Source organism: Stenella coeruleoalba (assembly GCF_951394435.1).
Source record: "Stenella coeruleoalba genome assembly, chromosome: 8".
NCBI lineage: Eukaryota > Metazoa > Chordata > Mammalia > Artiodactyla > Delphinidae > Stenella > Stenella coeruleoalba.
Window position 1 is genome coordinate 30,108,353 of NC_137154.1, and position 16,157 is coordinate 30,124,509.

General features: G+C 43.6%; 1 protein-coding gene across 2 annotated transcripts in view; it reads left to right on the forward strand.

The window, feature by feature from the left end:
- Positions 1 to 825: 825 nt before the first annotated feature.
- The window catches only part of BDNF (brain derived neurotrophic factor), a gene marked incomplete at its 5' end in the record, with an annotated part of 34,804 nt that continues 19,472 nt past the window's right edge, over positions 826 to 16,157 (forward strand). Inside the window, one exon of one of the 2 annotated variants that reach the window (XM_079930220.1) lies at positions 826 to 891. In XM_079930220.1, coding sequence (XP_079786346.1) covers positions 826 to 891 — 66 coding nt within the window. Of the gene's footprint in view, positions 892 to 1,463; positions 1,710 to 16,157 lie in introns of those variants that run through there. The other variant, XM_079930219.1, reaches the window with a different exon arrangement.

Genomic DNA, 16,157 nt, shown 5'->3' on the forward strand with positions numbered 1-16,157 from the left:
CCAGGTTCTTTATTAAAAGGGTTGTTTTATGTGTGTAAGTTTGCTAGGGAGGGAACTGAAAACATCTGCAGAACCATGCAATGCCCTTTAACGGAACTCTTCTAATAAAAGATGTATCATTTTAAATGCGCTGAATTTTGATTCTGGTAATTCGTGCACTAGAGTGTCTATTTCGAGGCAGCGGAGGTATCATATGACAGCGCACGTCAAGGCACCGTGGAGCCCTCTCGTGGACTCCCACCCACTTTCCCATTCACCCGGAGAGTGCTGCTCGCGCAGCCGCTCCCCCAGGCGAGCTAGCATGAAATCTCCCTGCTGCCGAGATCAAATGGAGCTCTTCGCTCAGGGGGTGCGAGTATTACCTCCGCCATGCAATTTCCACTATCAATAATTTAACTTCTTTGGTGCAGAACAGAAGGAGTACATACCGGGCACCAAAGACTCCCCCCTACCACTTCTTTTTAACCAAAGGGAACGTGAAAAAAAGAGTCTGGGAGTTTCGGTGCCGAAGTCTTCTCCAGAGCAGCTGCCTTGATGTTTACTTTGACAAGTAGTGACTAATAAGGTGGGTTTCTTTTCTTTCTTTCTCTTGCCGTTTTTCTCTGGTCGGCTAGAAAGCGTATGGCTTGAGTGAGGTCTGTCATTGCCTCGGCTTCCTGGCTGGAGCAAGTAACTTGGTGTAACGTTATCTGGGGGCGTTCATTAATAAAAAATGCCGTTATTATCTTGATTGAATTCCTATTAGGCAAACTCCGGAGAGGTCAGTGCACGAACTCTGTTTAAGCCGCGGCGTGTTTAAGGTAGCGGAGTAAACCAGTAGCCCCCATGCTCCATGCGATTTCATTGTGTGCTAGCGTTTTCAAGCTCCGTCGTGCGGGAAGGTGCGGGAAGGTGTGTCCATGGCCCGGGAAACGTACGCCCTCTCCCTCAGAACTTGGGTGCCGGGATGGGGCGGAGGGAGTTGCCGAGGAGGGGAGCAAGACCCTGGGGGCTCTGGATTCGCGCTCGCTAGCTCCCGCCCCGGCGCGCACAGCCTGGGTTTACGCGGAGGGCGCGGGACGCGGGGTTCCCCGGGGCGGGGGCTAGGTCGCCTCTCAGAGCCGCGGGCGTGGCGCGCGGGTCCAGTTGGGTCGCCCCAGGGACGGGCGCAGGGCTTGCGGGGCCACGTCGCGGGCCCCCAGCGACTGGCGGAACGGGGCGCGCGGGCCCGGGGAGCTCCGGAAGCCCGGGGAGTCCCGGAGGCCGAGCGGGGGCAAGGGAAAGGCGCGGCGTCCCCTTTAAGCGGCCGCCCCGCACAGGTCTCGGTGGCGCGGGCGAGCTCGGGGGTGGGGGGGGGGCGGGGGGCGGCGCCGTTTGACCAATCGAAGCTCAACCGAAGAGCTAAATAATGTCTGACCCGAGCTCGAGGCGCAGGCTGGAGCTCTGGGTCCCCGTCGCCGCCGCGCCGGGGCGCACCCGCCCGCTCACCGTCCCGCGCACCCCGTCGCGCCACGGGCTCCGGGGCGGGGCCGAGGAACCGGCCCGGCGCGCCCCCCACCTCCTCCTTGAGAAGCTTTGATGAGACGCTTGAACTGCAGCTGCCACCCGCTGCTGTGGGGCCGGCGGCGAGCGGCTCCGCGACGGGGACCGGGGCTGGGCGCAGGGGCCAGGAGCGGGCCAACGATGTGACTCCGCCGCCGGGGACCCGTGAGCTTTGTGTGAACCCCGAGGTAGGCGAGCATCGGGCGTGGGTCTTGGCGCGGGAGCCGCCGGTCCTCCGGCGAAAGTTGGCTGGGGGCGGGGGGTCCTGAAGTTATGGGAAGAGGCCAGAACTCCTCCTTTCCTCCCTTGCACGAGTCCCGAGAAGGGGGGACTTTGAGTTGCTCCTTCGGAGCTTTCTCCTCCCACCCCACGATCCAGAGGGGCAGCCAGGACCCCCGAGGGAGAGGGACGCCAGGAAGCCCCGAAGTGGGGGAGAGAAAGCCAAGAGGAGAAGCAGAGCTGCGCGATGGGAGAAGACGGCGCCCCGGTGTCCCCCGAAACCCTTCCCCAGAGGCCGTGAGAGCGATTTAGGGCGCCAGCTGTCGGGGGCCCCGACTGAGGTGACGGGCTTGGGGCTGAGATGGGAATCTTTCCCATGGGCTGGGAGGTCCCCGCGCAGATTTCGGGGGGCCCCTTGCTCCCTCAGCCCGCATCCCCGTCCGGGCCTCCAGCCGGGCTGCACACTGTCACCTGCTCCCCAAGAGTTGAGATCAAAGCGGACTTATCCAGGTCCAGTACCAGTTTATCTCAGGAAACCTGAGACACTGCTGCAGCTCGGACGTGAAAGGGGCTGCGGGACTCCGGGGCTAGTTGTGCCCACACCTCTCTCCATCCCGTGCCCCTCCCTTGAGGCACCTTACAGGAAAGTAAAAAGTTTTGACTTTCGGGGGCTGGGAAGGATGTGTGTGTGTATTGGGGGGGGACAGGTTGTGACTCGGGTAGGTCTCTGGGGATGCAGAGCCGGGAAGAGTAAATGGGTGAGTGAGCCGTGCCTGGAAAGAAATAGCTGAGGGTTGGAGGCTTTTTGCTCGACGGGCAGAGAAGGGGAATTGCAGACCGGTGGCACCCCTAGGAAAGAAAAGCCTTGGGGCTGCTGGGGTGAGCTAGAGTCACTGTTGGAGGATGCTGTGTTTGTGTGGAGCGGGTGGAGCGGGGTGGAGGGACTCGGTTCGAGGGGCCCGAAGGAGGTGGGGGGTGGGGTGGGGAGAAAGGCTCTAGGGAAGGTAGAGGGTGCCCTCTGCCGGCCAAGCTGCCCCGAGCAGCTGCTGGGGGTGGGGAAGTGGTAAGAGACGGCTTTGCGGAATCCCTTCAGTAGCTGGTAGGAGGGACTTGTTGAATGACGCTTCTGACTCCCGACTCGGATGAATTTCGACTGGTTGCGCCTCTTTGGCTCCAATGCAAAAAGTTTTCCTTGAGCTGGGGGAGCTTTGACAGGCTACGGTTAGTGGTGTGTTAGGGATTCCTGGATCTCATTTTAGTGTCCTTCAGGGATCTTAACGCTTACTTCTCTACGTCAGCAGTAAACAGCGAACGTTTTCTGACAAGAATGCAGGAATGTTCTTGGCCAGAAGCAAAGAAAAGCATATTGCTGAGTGTTTATTAATTCTAGTACAGTTATCTTTTAAAGCAAAGCCATATGTAATTGGGAACGTTGATTTTTCACTGCATATAAGACTGCATATTGATTTCTAATAGGATATAATGTTATTAAATGAGACCTTCAAATTGGCTTGACTTTTGGGAAAATACCCCTTCTCCTTTAATTTTATCCCCCACAAATCTACTCTTTATATGTTCGTTATAAAGTCAGAGGCTTAAAAGTATATTTAAAAGTATATTTGTATATACTTATATTTTTTGCATTTTAATTTATTGAGGTATAGTTACAGATTTAATTCATCTAAACATGGGACCCCTCGATGTTTACATTATTTTTTAGGTTGAAGGGTTCTGAGATTATGGCATGTAGCACTTCAAATTATTATTATTATAAGTAATAGATCACAAAGTTTTGACCCTGGGAACCACACCCCTTTAAAACAGCCTCTAACTCCTGTTCCTTGATTTTGCAAATACCTTGCTTAAGATTCTTCTTTTGTAAGTTTACTGCTGGACTTGCAGCAGAGGTAAGAGAAAGGAAAGAGACACTTGTTGAAATGTAACCATACCTTTACTGGAATTTAAAACACATTGGTTACCCTTACTGGAATTCCAGGGCCATAAAGTCGTTGTCTTTTTTTTTCTTCCACTTTATTTTGCAAAATGTGATAAATGTTGGTAAATATAGACCGGTACTAAGTATTATGACAGGAGAAGCACTGTGTATGTAGAGCTATTTTAAGTCATTACAGAACGTTTTCTGTTTGTGAATGATATAAGCAGAAAGAAATGATTTCCAGATAAACAAGACTTACGTACATGTTTTGAAGCATTAGAACATTGCAGACACACTTAGACATCACATTTTTTTTTTAAGGAAAATAACAGAGTAATTTTTCACATACCTTTGGAGCCTTTCATTGCCTATTCAGAGCTGAATTAGTAACTGGAAATCTTGTTTATTTTAAGATGATATTTAAGGTCTTTTGAGATTTATAGCAGGTCAACATTTGAATATCCAGAAAATAAAGCATTTAGGAACTCTGTTTTAGGATGTCTTTTCAATAAGTGTAACTTGCAAACAGAAGGAACTAAGAAAGTGATCATTTGCCTAAAATGCAATGGTCTCCTCGAATGATTCATTTATACTATGTGAGTCAATTGCCTAAATCTCAAAATGGCCACAGAAGGGTGGGAAGGTGCTGGAATATTGCTGGTTCATTTTGATTCACCAGGAGAGAGGGAAGTCCTGTAAATAATGCAAATTTCTAAAATCCCGGCTCAAAGTCCTTGAGTTTCCTGTTTAATAGGGGGCACCATTAGAATGTAAGTTATTCTCTTCTTCCTGGAATGGTTAAGAGTCCCAGCTTTTCAGTAGTCAAAAGGCATATGATTGATAATCTCATTTCTTTGCAACATAAATAGCTCTGGTTTGTAACTTAAACACACACAGCAAGCTGAGCACACCCACCTGATAGTACAGCAAAGAGCTTGTTTATGTTTTTGTACATTTGTCTTCAGAATCTTCCGTAAGTATCCAACACCTCCGCCACCACCCAACTTGGGTCACACACATCCATCCACAGCCCCTACATGCAGGTAGTGAATTTGTGGAATGTAGCAGCCAGCAGCTTTGGGTCTCAACCATAGACTTAATCTTCTACTGAGCTTCAAGAATATTGAAGATGTACACAATGGAAAGGTCATATACTAGTAGTTGATTAACATTTTAGGTTTTGGAGGTTAGTCCCAGAGTAGACAGAAGAATGATTTTAGACTGGTTGAATGAAAACAGCATGGAGAAGTATTGAATATATGAAAGCTCAACTCTGAATACATTTTAAAATGAGAAGCACTGCTATTTCAGATGTCCATAATGCTGAATTTATTTTAATGGTTGAAACATAATTTTCAACTTTCATCTCCCTGTGTAGAAGATTTGTTTGTGTGAGGGGGCTAGCCTAGCCTAGCCCAAAGCATGTGAATATCTCCCTTCAATAATAGGGTAATTGCTAACTTGTCTCAACTTGTTGTCAAACAATTGTTATGGAGCACAGCAGTTTCCACTAATTGCAAAATTGCTGCTTAATTGAAGGACTCTTCAACCATCTAGTGCAGCCTTTCAGCCACTGGCAGCCTCTGTAATCTCAGGCTGTGAATTGCATTTTAATAGAGGAAAGGAGGAGAGAATTCCGGGGAATTCTAGGTTTAAAACAACTGGCTGTTGTTCAATGGAGGAAGAAGTCATTTGAACGTTAAGTTGCATTGTGATAAATTTTCTTTGTCAGGATGAATAACATGCCCAGATCAGCATTTAGAAAGTGAATGAGTGAACTTCTTGGTTACACTCTGCATCCGTTTACTCTGTTTAGGATGGAGTAATGCCAAACAATAATTGATGTTGGCACGTGAAATCCGTATGTCATTTGTATGTGGGGTTTAACCCTAGGAGACAGAGGAAGGCATTGGTATTTTTAAGCTTAGACAAGCGTCCTCAAAGTCTCCTTAAACTTCCACTTAAGGCATAGAATTACTTAATCCTAAATCATTTTATACTTTAAATGCATCTCTGACTTTCCAGAATACTTATACTAAAGGCTTAGAAAAGTCATGGACCCATTTATTAAATATATGGAATCATTATTGATGATAGACACGAAACAATGGAGCTCACTAATATATGGACTTTGGAAAACCTTTTTGGGGGTGAGGGAGTGGCAAATGGGCATGTTTTCTAAGTGAACTGGAAGGTATTCTTATTTCTGTAAGAAAAACATGAATAAGAAGTATTTAAATGAAAGTACTCAAATTCAAGTACAAACTCTGGGACACTTATACTCTTGGTGAAATAAATCTGACCCAATAATACTGGATGCTAAGAAGTGACTCATTGCCTTGATATCTCATCTATACGTTGCCTAAAGTTTGAGCATGGTTCCATTAGATGAATTGGGGACTGGGTGTAGAACAGGAGAGTGACTGGGGGGAAGCAAAGTCAATTCACAAGCTTCAGTGACAGCCATAATAAAATAAAAGTTTATTTCCAAAGAGCCCAGAGAATAATGAATGTTATGCAGTTTTCCCCAGAGGTTCACTTGAAAGAACTTTTCATTGGTTGTCACGGTAGTAATGTCTTGATTTTGAAACCTCACAGAACCTAGTAGCTCTTAAATGTGCTTTCATCTTGGTTCCTTTGGTCTGACTGAAGCTTTAAGACGACCCTCTGTGTTTTTGACATGCCCCTGCATTTTAAAGGGATGAGGCAGGCAAAGGAAGATTCTTTAAATCTAAGACAGCATAACTAGGAAATCTGTAAAATCATATGGTAGAAAAATCACTTAACTTCAAGTGGCTTATTAAAATCAAACTAGAAGGCAATCTTTCCTTTAATTACAACTAGTATGTATACAATTAAGATTTATGTGATGGAAATGGAAAGAAGATAAACGGACAGTTTCAAGGAATTTAAGCAACTCATCAAAAGTTGAAGTAATAGCGCCACCTAGAGAACAAAATCACCAGCTTTACCAGCCAAACAGCTCATTTGCCATATGAGCCATTTTCTAAGACTACAGTTACTAGGATTGCCTTGGCACCCTATTCGGATTTGGTGAGTGTATGTGCGGGGTGGGGGGGGGGGGCAGGGAGGGGATGGCTTAGGATGCACTTCGGATTGTAGATGAGATTTTAAAACAGCCAGATCCATACCCATACCTCAATACCTACACTAAGTCCCTTTAACATTTTAATATTAGCCAGATGTAGAATAACCTGCCGGGAATAAAGGCTGGCCTCCTTTTTAACATTTATTATTTTCAAGGATATATGCTGAAGCATTGAGTACAAAGGTTCTGATTTTATTTACTTGCTACAGGCAATTCATTGCCCTTTCTGAGATATAATAACACCAAATAAATAGAGTAGAGAGACCTTAAAAATGTCTTTGATCTGTGATGATCTCATTTTAACTTTAATGACTTGAGAAGAATTAAGAGTAAAATAAAGGGTCATGTATGTGGCAAGACTTTAAACACCAAAAAAGTAAGGGGCGGGGAAAGGACAAGGAGAAGGCAATTTTAAGAGTTGCCTCAACCTTAGAATAAATAAAGATGTACATCTGAGCCAGCACCAAAACCGGTAACAGAGCCAGGAGCCAATAATTACAAATTAGCTTAAAATTCTTTGATGACAAAATCTGCATTTCATTCATTTTTGCATGCTTCCACAATAGTATCCAAAATGATTCTGGTAGCAGAAGAGGCACTTAGGCAAATATTGTTGAACGAACAAATAGATTGACTAATAGTTGCCTCAGATTCTGACTAGCAATGTGGGCAATGAAGAAACTCTATAATTATAGAAAAATGTGTATTTGTTTTGCTGGCAGAGAGGCAGAAATTGGAAGAAATAAATGTAATAATAGTTTTGTTTTTCTAGTATGTATTATAACTGTCCTTTAGTTGGCTTAATTCTGAAATTTCTTATGTACAATTTGGCTCACTCGTAAAGTTGTCATGTTTGGACCATATGAAATGTTAAAGCTGATTTAGACAGTAGCAACTATAAAGCTACTGGTGGGGGCTTCCCTGGTGGCGCAGTGGTTGAGAGTCTGCCTGCCGATGCAGGGGACGCGGGTTCGTGCCCCGGTCCGGGAAGACCCCACATGCCACGGAGCGGCTGGGTCCGTGAGCCATGGCCGCTGAGCCTGCGCGTCCGGAGTCTGTGCTCCGCAACGGGGGAGGCCATAACAGTGAGAGGCCCGCGTACCGCAAAAAAAAAAAAAAAAAAGCTACTGGTGGATTTTCGTTTAAATGTTTTCAGTCTTGGGGTACTGGTGGGCGATGCCAGTCCTTGTGCTTCAGGGAATGGAAAATGGTATATGTTAAGTTGGTTCCAATTTCTGGTAAGCAGTTAACCAAAGAAAGTCATTATATTGTCTGTGTCATGCGTAGAAGCAATCAGGTGCAGAAAACTTTACTTTTCAGGAAAAAAATTACTAAAAAAAAAAGCTGTATATCTATAGCTTATGCGTACATAGAGAGAGATGGGGGTGCGGTGGGAGAGGGAGAGAGAGAGATGGACGGAAACTCCTTGAATAACATTTTTGCCACATGGGATTTGGTCTAATCGCTCTTGGTTTGGAGCTGTTACCATCAGCATTTGCTGCCTTTTCTGATACTTGCTTTCTGCTTTTGAAAACGGAACCTGTGCTCAGATTGAAACAAGTTTTTCTATCTTTTCACATGTTCATCTGTTTCTTGAATCATGGGGAGTGTTCTTAAACACAGATAAATTTCTTTTACATCACGCGGAATCTGAAGGCCGAGAAATTTGCTTCATGCTGCGGGCAGAGATGCTTGGTGGAGTCCCAGGCCACATTCCTAGAGCAGACTGGTGAAGGTGTTGTCTCTTACGCAACATGGGGAGAGCACATCCAGCATTCACACACTGTCTGATAATGTATCTGAAGTCACAGATGATGGGCTTATCATTCTGAAACATAAAGCCAGCAGGCATTCTGTTGGATGAAAGAACCTGGATCATTTACAGTTACTTAAATGTAAAATACTGTGGTTAGGTTAAAAGTCAACTGTATAAATAGAGAGAATATGGAGTTGAGACAAGGTTTTGGGCGCTGACTTAGACTGTACAAAGGAAACTCAGACGTTTTAAATAACTGCAGGTTCAGTGGGAGCCAGTGGTGTGTCTGTGTGTGTGTGTGTGTGTGTTGGTGTGCGGTGGGGGGCTTTGGACGAAGCTATTGCGGTTTTGGTCTGTACTAGTAGAAGCCTAACACGCAAATGGAGAAACTAATAATTTCCCCCCATTTCTAAAGTAGACTGTATGGAATATCTTCAGTTTAAGGAACTGAAATAGGTTGCTTTAGGTACAGCATTGACAAATTGGTGTATATTGAGATCATTATGATCATGATGTATAGGAAGTTGGAAACCATTGGCAAGTGAGGAATGGCTGAGGGAACTTGGAATGGGTGGCTTGGGGACAAGGAAACTTAGGCTGCAATGGTGAATGTATTCTTTCTCCCTTAGGTAGTCTAAATCACATGATGGGAGGTACCTGGAAGGCTGGGTTAAGAAGAATTCTGGAGCTGTCCAGGCTCAATGAGAATGTTCTGTTTCTGCCCGCCATGGGTAGAGTGGCAGCATGTGTGACATGTTTTTGACGTCCTAATTTAGAGGACAGTCTTCACGAGTGTAAAGAACTGGCACATGGAGGAGGGAGAGGGTTTTTTTTTTATGTTGCCCCAGACAGCAGGTCTAGGACCAGTGATATAATTTAGGCACTGTACGTAGTATCTAGAAGAACTTTCAGTTCCATTTAATTAAGCAGATATTGCAGGCTCACTGCATACAAAGCACTGTGTTGAGGGAATTATGATCTAACAAAGAAAAAAAGAAGCTTCTTTGGAATATGATCAGTTTCCTGTTATAGATGTTTAAGCTGAGGCTGAAACCCATTCAGAAAGGACAGCTATTAACATGGGAGGTCAGAGTTAGGGATATTCTGAAGTACCTTTGTACTCCTAAGTTTTTCAAATATATTGATCATATCATAGGTACGCTCCTTATTTTGAGTTCATATACAATCCTAATGACGATCATATGTTTCTGTCTTTGGATCCTCTACCTGAGATAGGGGCCGTATCATGAACTGAGCATCAGAAATCCTTCTCATTTCTTTGCAAAGTGCTGGGCTTTTACTTTTTTCATGCTTACAAAAGTAATTATTTTTCCTTTGGATCAGACAGAATGGAATGTTTAAAAAAAGAGTCCTGATCAGATTCAGATGCCCAAATTGCTTAAGAAATTAGCTTTTGACATTAGATTTTTTAGAGAGTTCAGCAACTGAACTGAAAAAAACCCTCAACATTCACCTTCCCCTTCTGGGAACTGCAGAATCCTCAGCTTTCCAAAGAGTTTCTTTTTTTAAATGTAAACTGTCAAAACAGTGGACCCCTCCCCCAACCCCTTCAGGCTCCAACGTGGATGGAGTTAACTTTTTTTTTTGTAACTTATTTTGCTCTTCTGTAGATCATTTGGAGATTAACCAACATGGAGATGTCATTAAAATGCAAGTTTAGACCCTAGGTTGCATGGCTCACTCCTAGTACTCATGAATATTTATTCTTCATGGTCTCTAATACTGCTTTCAAATATTCATATTGTCAGTCATCAAAGCAAGCAGTTTACCGTTTACATCCCCCTTAGAGCATCACATATTTTATATATAGTTCATGTTGCTACATGTATGTTTTCTCCTGTTTCAAAGCTTTTCTTTAAAAAAAAGTAAAAGCATTACGTGCAGGGAATGATTCTTTTATTTATTAATTCATCAAGTGTTAATTGAGTGCCCAGTGGGTGCCAGGCACTGGGCTAGATGGATCCATCCATCTTCAGATGCCCCTGGATAAGGAACTCCATTGATTCTGCCAGGTAAGTCTTCCATTACCTCTTCATATACTCACTTCAAAAGAGTATTTTAAAAATCTATTGAACAAATTCTCTGAGTCATTTCAGAACTTCCTGCCCACCCTGTATTTTCAGTCATAGATTGTAATATTTTGGAAGAATTTATGTCACTTTTAAGAGATTAATCTTTTTTTATATATATAACAATCAGGTATCATTTCATGTTCAAATTAAGGCAACAAAAATGCTTGTTAGTGTCTTAAACATTTTGCTATTATTTGAGGATATTTCAAGAGGAACTCTTATTTATTTATTTATTTTTGGGCTGTGTTGTGTTTTCGTTGCTGCACGTAGGCTTTCTCTAGTTGTGGCGAGTGGGGGCTACTCTTTGCTGCGGTGCGTGGGCTTCTCATTGCGGTGGCTTCTCTTGTTGCAGAGCGTGGGCTCTAGGTGTGCGGGCTTCAGTAGTTGTGGCTTGCAGGCTCTAGAGCGCAGGCTCAGTAGTTGTGGCGCACTGGCTTAGTTGCTCCGCGTCATGTGGGATCTTCCCGGACCAGGGCTTGAACCCATGTCCCCTGCATTGGCAGGTGGATTCTTAACCACTGCGCCACTAGGGAAGCCCTCAAGAGGAACTCTTGTAATGATGCTGGTAGAAGCCACAGTAGAAGGAGAACTTCTGGACTAAAGATGCTGTTCATTTCCACTGATGTTATGATGGATTTTTTCTGTACTTACAAGGACATGTTTGGGCCTTTTAGTATTCAGGAGTGTGTCTTTTATTTTGCAGTGTTTATAAACCCTGTGTGTTTCCTCCCTAAAGAAACTAAAAATGTGAAAATGCTTCCATTTACTAGAAGCTGGTTTCATGATTATGCTGAGTAAGAAAAAGAAGGAAAAATCAGTGTAGTAAATACTATATTGCCTTTAAACGTTAGTCAATAACATGCTTAAATGGTAATTTTTTTAAGAGTTTCCTAAAACCACTTTTCAATCCATTGGGTTGGTCTCCTGTCACTGTGAAGTCAGGAGGCGTTTTTGCTCAAATACATGGAATAAATAAGAATCCGTATGTAGTGTTTGTGGATCATGTAAATATGTCAATGGAACTAGAGCACAGTTTGGTACCATCAACTCAGAAATGTTTAGCTTCTTGATATACTGAACAAGGAAGCAAATTTTCATATTCTCTTGTGAATCTCAAAAAAAAAAAAAATCACAGGATCAGGAAGTGGTAATGCCTCCCATTTTCCTTCTAATACCAAACCTATAGCCACATTTCTAACCTTCTCCTTCACTCCTGAGCAGGGCAATCAGAATAAACCATAAATCCATAAATAAAGAAAGAATAAGCCATAAATAAATAGTGCCAGGACTATTCCATTCATTCTTTGTTCTTTGAGACAAAATCAGAGGGTTAGACACAGGTCCTCTAACCTCCAAATTAGTGGTATAAATGTAAATAAGTACATTGTAGGACTTTTTTTTTTTTTTTCCTGTAATACAGCCTTAACTTAAAATCCCAATGTGTAAAACAAAAATAAGCAGGGCTGAGTTAGTTGAACTGCAGGTGGGAACATCAGTGTCCTGTCTCCTTGACCTCGATTTAGCCCCTTGCAAGAAGCCTCTCGACACTCTTGTCTGCAAAACCCAGTTGGAAAACTGTTGTTCTAGAGAAAAATCAATAAGTGGAAATCCCAAAGTCTTAAATCTTCCTTCCTTCTTCACGAAAATCACTGTCCCCCTGCCCGTTCCTGTGGCCATTCTCTCGCATTGAGAGTTGTGTTCATCCGCTTGTTTAAATTATTCATGGATGGTAACTTGGTAACATAGATACGGGTATGTGACATTTTCCCCACTGCATAACTTTTAGAAATAATCATAGACGTGTAACGGCTGAGAAAAAAACGGTAAGGTGACCTTACCTTAAAGATTTTATTAATCATTGAAATTTATCACCATTAATAAAATTTATTTTAAAATGTTCTTCCTAAAATACCAGTATATTTTTCTGGTTTTCACATCCCTGGCAATGATTTTCTTAAAACTTTGAAGTGTCTATTATTCCAGAGCATCTGATTGTTCTTCAGAGTTAGTCTCATCTAAGAATTTAGGGGAACCCTCGCCATCACTGTTCCATGCAGTATCGGAGATTTTATATATATATATATATATATAAATTTATTTATTTGTTTGTTTTTATTTTTGGCTGTGTTGGGTCGTCATTGCTGTGCATGGGCTTTCTCTAGCTACAGTGATCGGGAGCTACCCTTCATTGCGGTGCGTGGGCTTCTCATTGCGGTGGCTTCTCTTGTTGCGGAGCACGGGCTCTAGGCACGCAGGCTTCAGTAGTTGTGGCTCGCGGGCTCTTGAGTGCAGGCTCAGTAGTTGTGGCGCACAGGCTTAGTTGCTCCGCGGCATGTGGGATCTTCCCGGGCCAGGGCTTGAACCCATGTCCCCTGCATTGGCAGGTGTATTCTTAACCACTGTGCCACCAGGGAAGCCCCAGTATCAGAGGTTTTGACGACTTGCCCTAGTGCAGTGCCCCAGTAGACATTGGTACTGGGACCAAAAATCCCATCACTAACGTTCCTACATGATTTTATTGTCACATGTAGGTAGGATTGCACACCTCGGTAATAACCTTGTCCAGAGGTGTAGTGCTCCATACATTAAGAAGATGCATCCACACGTCTCATTCCACTTGATCCTATAAATAACCCTTTGAAAACCATTGGGCAGACATTATTCCTATATAACAGTTGAGGAAACTGAAGCTCAGAGTAGTTAAATAACTTGATCCAAGATGTACAGCTGTAGAACCAGAGCAAGGATTACAGCTCCGTGACTCCTCCTGATCCAGCCCTCTGACCGTCATGCTGGTTGTCTACAACCGTGAACTGCAGAAGTCAGGTTAGAAACCGTATTTCACCCTTGATGCTTTAATGTGGGTGCCCAGCACAGATGGAGACCAGTGTTGTCACCCTGGCCTAGTGTCCACTCTCTAGAGAAGAGATTGGCAACCTTCTGTGTGCCAAGGAAGAAGATGATGATGGGAAGGTAAGAAATGTTTTCTCTAAGGAGTTTTTAAATTTAGTTTCCTTTTTTTAAAAAAAACAAAAAACTCTTGAAAAAAGAGAAAAAGAAGCTCAACTTGTTCCTTGAGCTTCTTAGTTATAATTTTGCTTAAAGCTGAGGGTCCTGTAAGTGAACTGTTGGAAAGCATACCATGGAGCAGTGGTTCTTAAAGACGGTGATCATCAGAATTACCTTTGAAACTTAAAAAAAAATACAGCTATCAGGTCCTAATCCCTGAGATTCGTGGGTTTGGGCCAGAGCCTGGCCATATGTTATGTTTAGAAACTTCCACAGGTGGTTCAGGTGTGCAGGAGGTTTAAGAATTGCTGAACTAGAAACCAAATAAATTTTAAAAGACATCATTTACTTCATCATCCAAATACTTGGATTTGAGCATGCTTAGAAGGGGTTTGCAGTCTTGTAAATAATCAGAAATTCAGGAGCTTTGAGGTCAGAGGCCTGCTGAAGATATTCTTCTGACTTGAAAGATAGTGCGTAACTGCAGACTTCCATGTGAGAGCAGAAGGCCTGGCACAACATTCCTGGGCCCAAGCGTCGAATTGGATTCCAAGGCCACCACTTACTTACGAGGTCTAGGCCCTTGTACAAACTACTTCCCATCTCTGTGCCTCAACCTCCTAACAGGGTCATGGTAGGGATCAAGTGTGTTCATACATGTAAAGTCCTCAGGACAGTGCTTGGCATAGTAAATGCTTAATGAATTTCAGCCACTGTTGTTATTACTGGCACTTTCCAGCCCTAAAAGAGTACCTTTTATGACTTATTGTCAAGACAATTAAAAACTGTATCAGCATGCTCCACGCCTAAATCTGCTTCACCTGGTACCAACGGTGACAAGACCAGAACTCTTTTGTTGTAATCTTTGGAGGCTAATTTGTTTACTCATTGACTTGCTCTTCCTTTCATCCATCTGAGTCCTACTCATTCTTTAAGACCCAGCTCGAATTTGACTTCCTCTAGAAAGACTTCTGCCCAAGAGAAACCTGTTCTATCTGGATTCCTGGGTCATCCATGGTCTCTATCTTACAATTTAATAGTTAATCATATAAGCAATAATTGCACAACTATTAAAACATTATTGGGTGTCTTCTCTGTATCAGGTTCTCTGCTAGGAGCTGTGGATGTGATGTCTTAGTCGAGAAAAACTTTCTAGAGTATCCTGCTTAGGATGCTTACAACGTGTTCTACATTGAGCTGTAATCGTTGGCTCACGTGTCTAAACTGTTCTGCATCCCCCGCCCCCTTTAACAGTGAAGTTCCAAAGGCAGGGATTCTCTCATTCATTTTGGTGTCCCCAGTATCTGTGCTCAGAGTATGTCTATTAAGTGAACAAAAAGTTAAAAAGTCAATTTTAGGAGAACACTAAGTCATAGTCATTCTAAGCAATAAGTTTGACAAGTTGATATCCAAACAAGGCCTTCACACATAACCCAGCCATGGAACGATGGGCAACCTTTGTAGCTCTGGTGGGAGAAGAGGCCAAAATGAGCTTTAAAAACATTTGTGGGGTTTTTTTTTCCTCGTGGAATAAACATGGGCTACAACTTACTTTTCTTCACATGAGGAAATGACAGAAACATAGCCGGTTATGACCTTCAACTTCAATCAAGTGACCAGAGCTCTGCTTATGAAACATGAGCTTGTATCCTTGACACTGACATACACCTTGGAGGTGTTAACTCATTGTCCCTGTGTGCCTGTAAACATTTTTTTAAGAATTGTTTTTGATCTTGTGAATCTCTAACTAAATGATTAACCATGTGATATTGACCATTTGGAGCGACATTGAAACACCTCCCTTGAAAGCTATTGACAGTTAGCTGGGAGTGTGCCCACCTCCATAATTGATTTTCTTGTTGTATTTGAAAATCAGTGAGGATTTAAACTCAGGATTCAGCCACTTGAAGAATCCATTAAGAGTTACCAGGTTAATTATTCCTGCTTTACATGAAGCTTCCTTGAAAATGATTTTCTTAAAGCAAAGCACATCTAAACTTGGTAAGTTCTTAATAACCTGTGCTGAATGAATAAATGAATCCTTAACTAAAACAGAGCATATTCTGATTCTTAATCAGAGTTAGTTTAAGCCTCTTGTGCAAAAGGAGACTCTGACTGGAAATAATATAGGATAGTAAGCCTCCTAGGGAAATCTCTGTAAGGAAGCATGGTCAACTGAAACATGAAGCTGAAAGTGAGAGGACATTGCATTTGACCCAAAGTGGCCTGGGAAATTCTTAGCAAGGTCCATCAAAGTCATTAAGTGGTGGTCTCAATGCATTGTACGGTTTAGACCACTTAGACCTAGTTGGAACCAGGCACCTTGCACAAGGACCTTCCTTAACTGAAGTAGAAAGGAGTTCTTGGGCTTCCCTGGTGGCACAGTGGTTGAGAGTCTGCCTGCCGATGCAGGGGACACGGGTTCGTGCCCCGGTCTGGGAAGATGCCACATGCCGCGGAGCGGCTGGGCCTGTGAGCCATGGCTGCTGGGCCTGCGCGTCCAGAGCCTGTGCT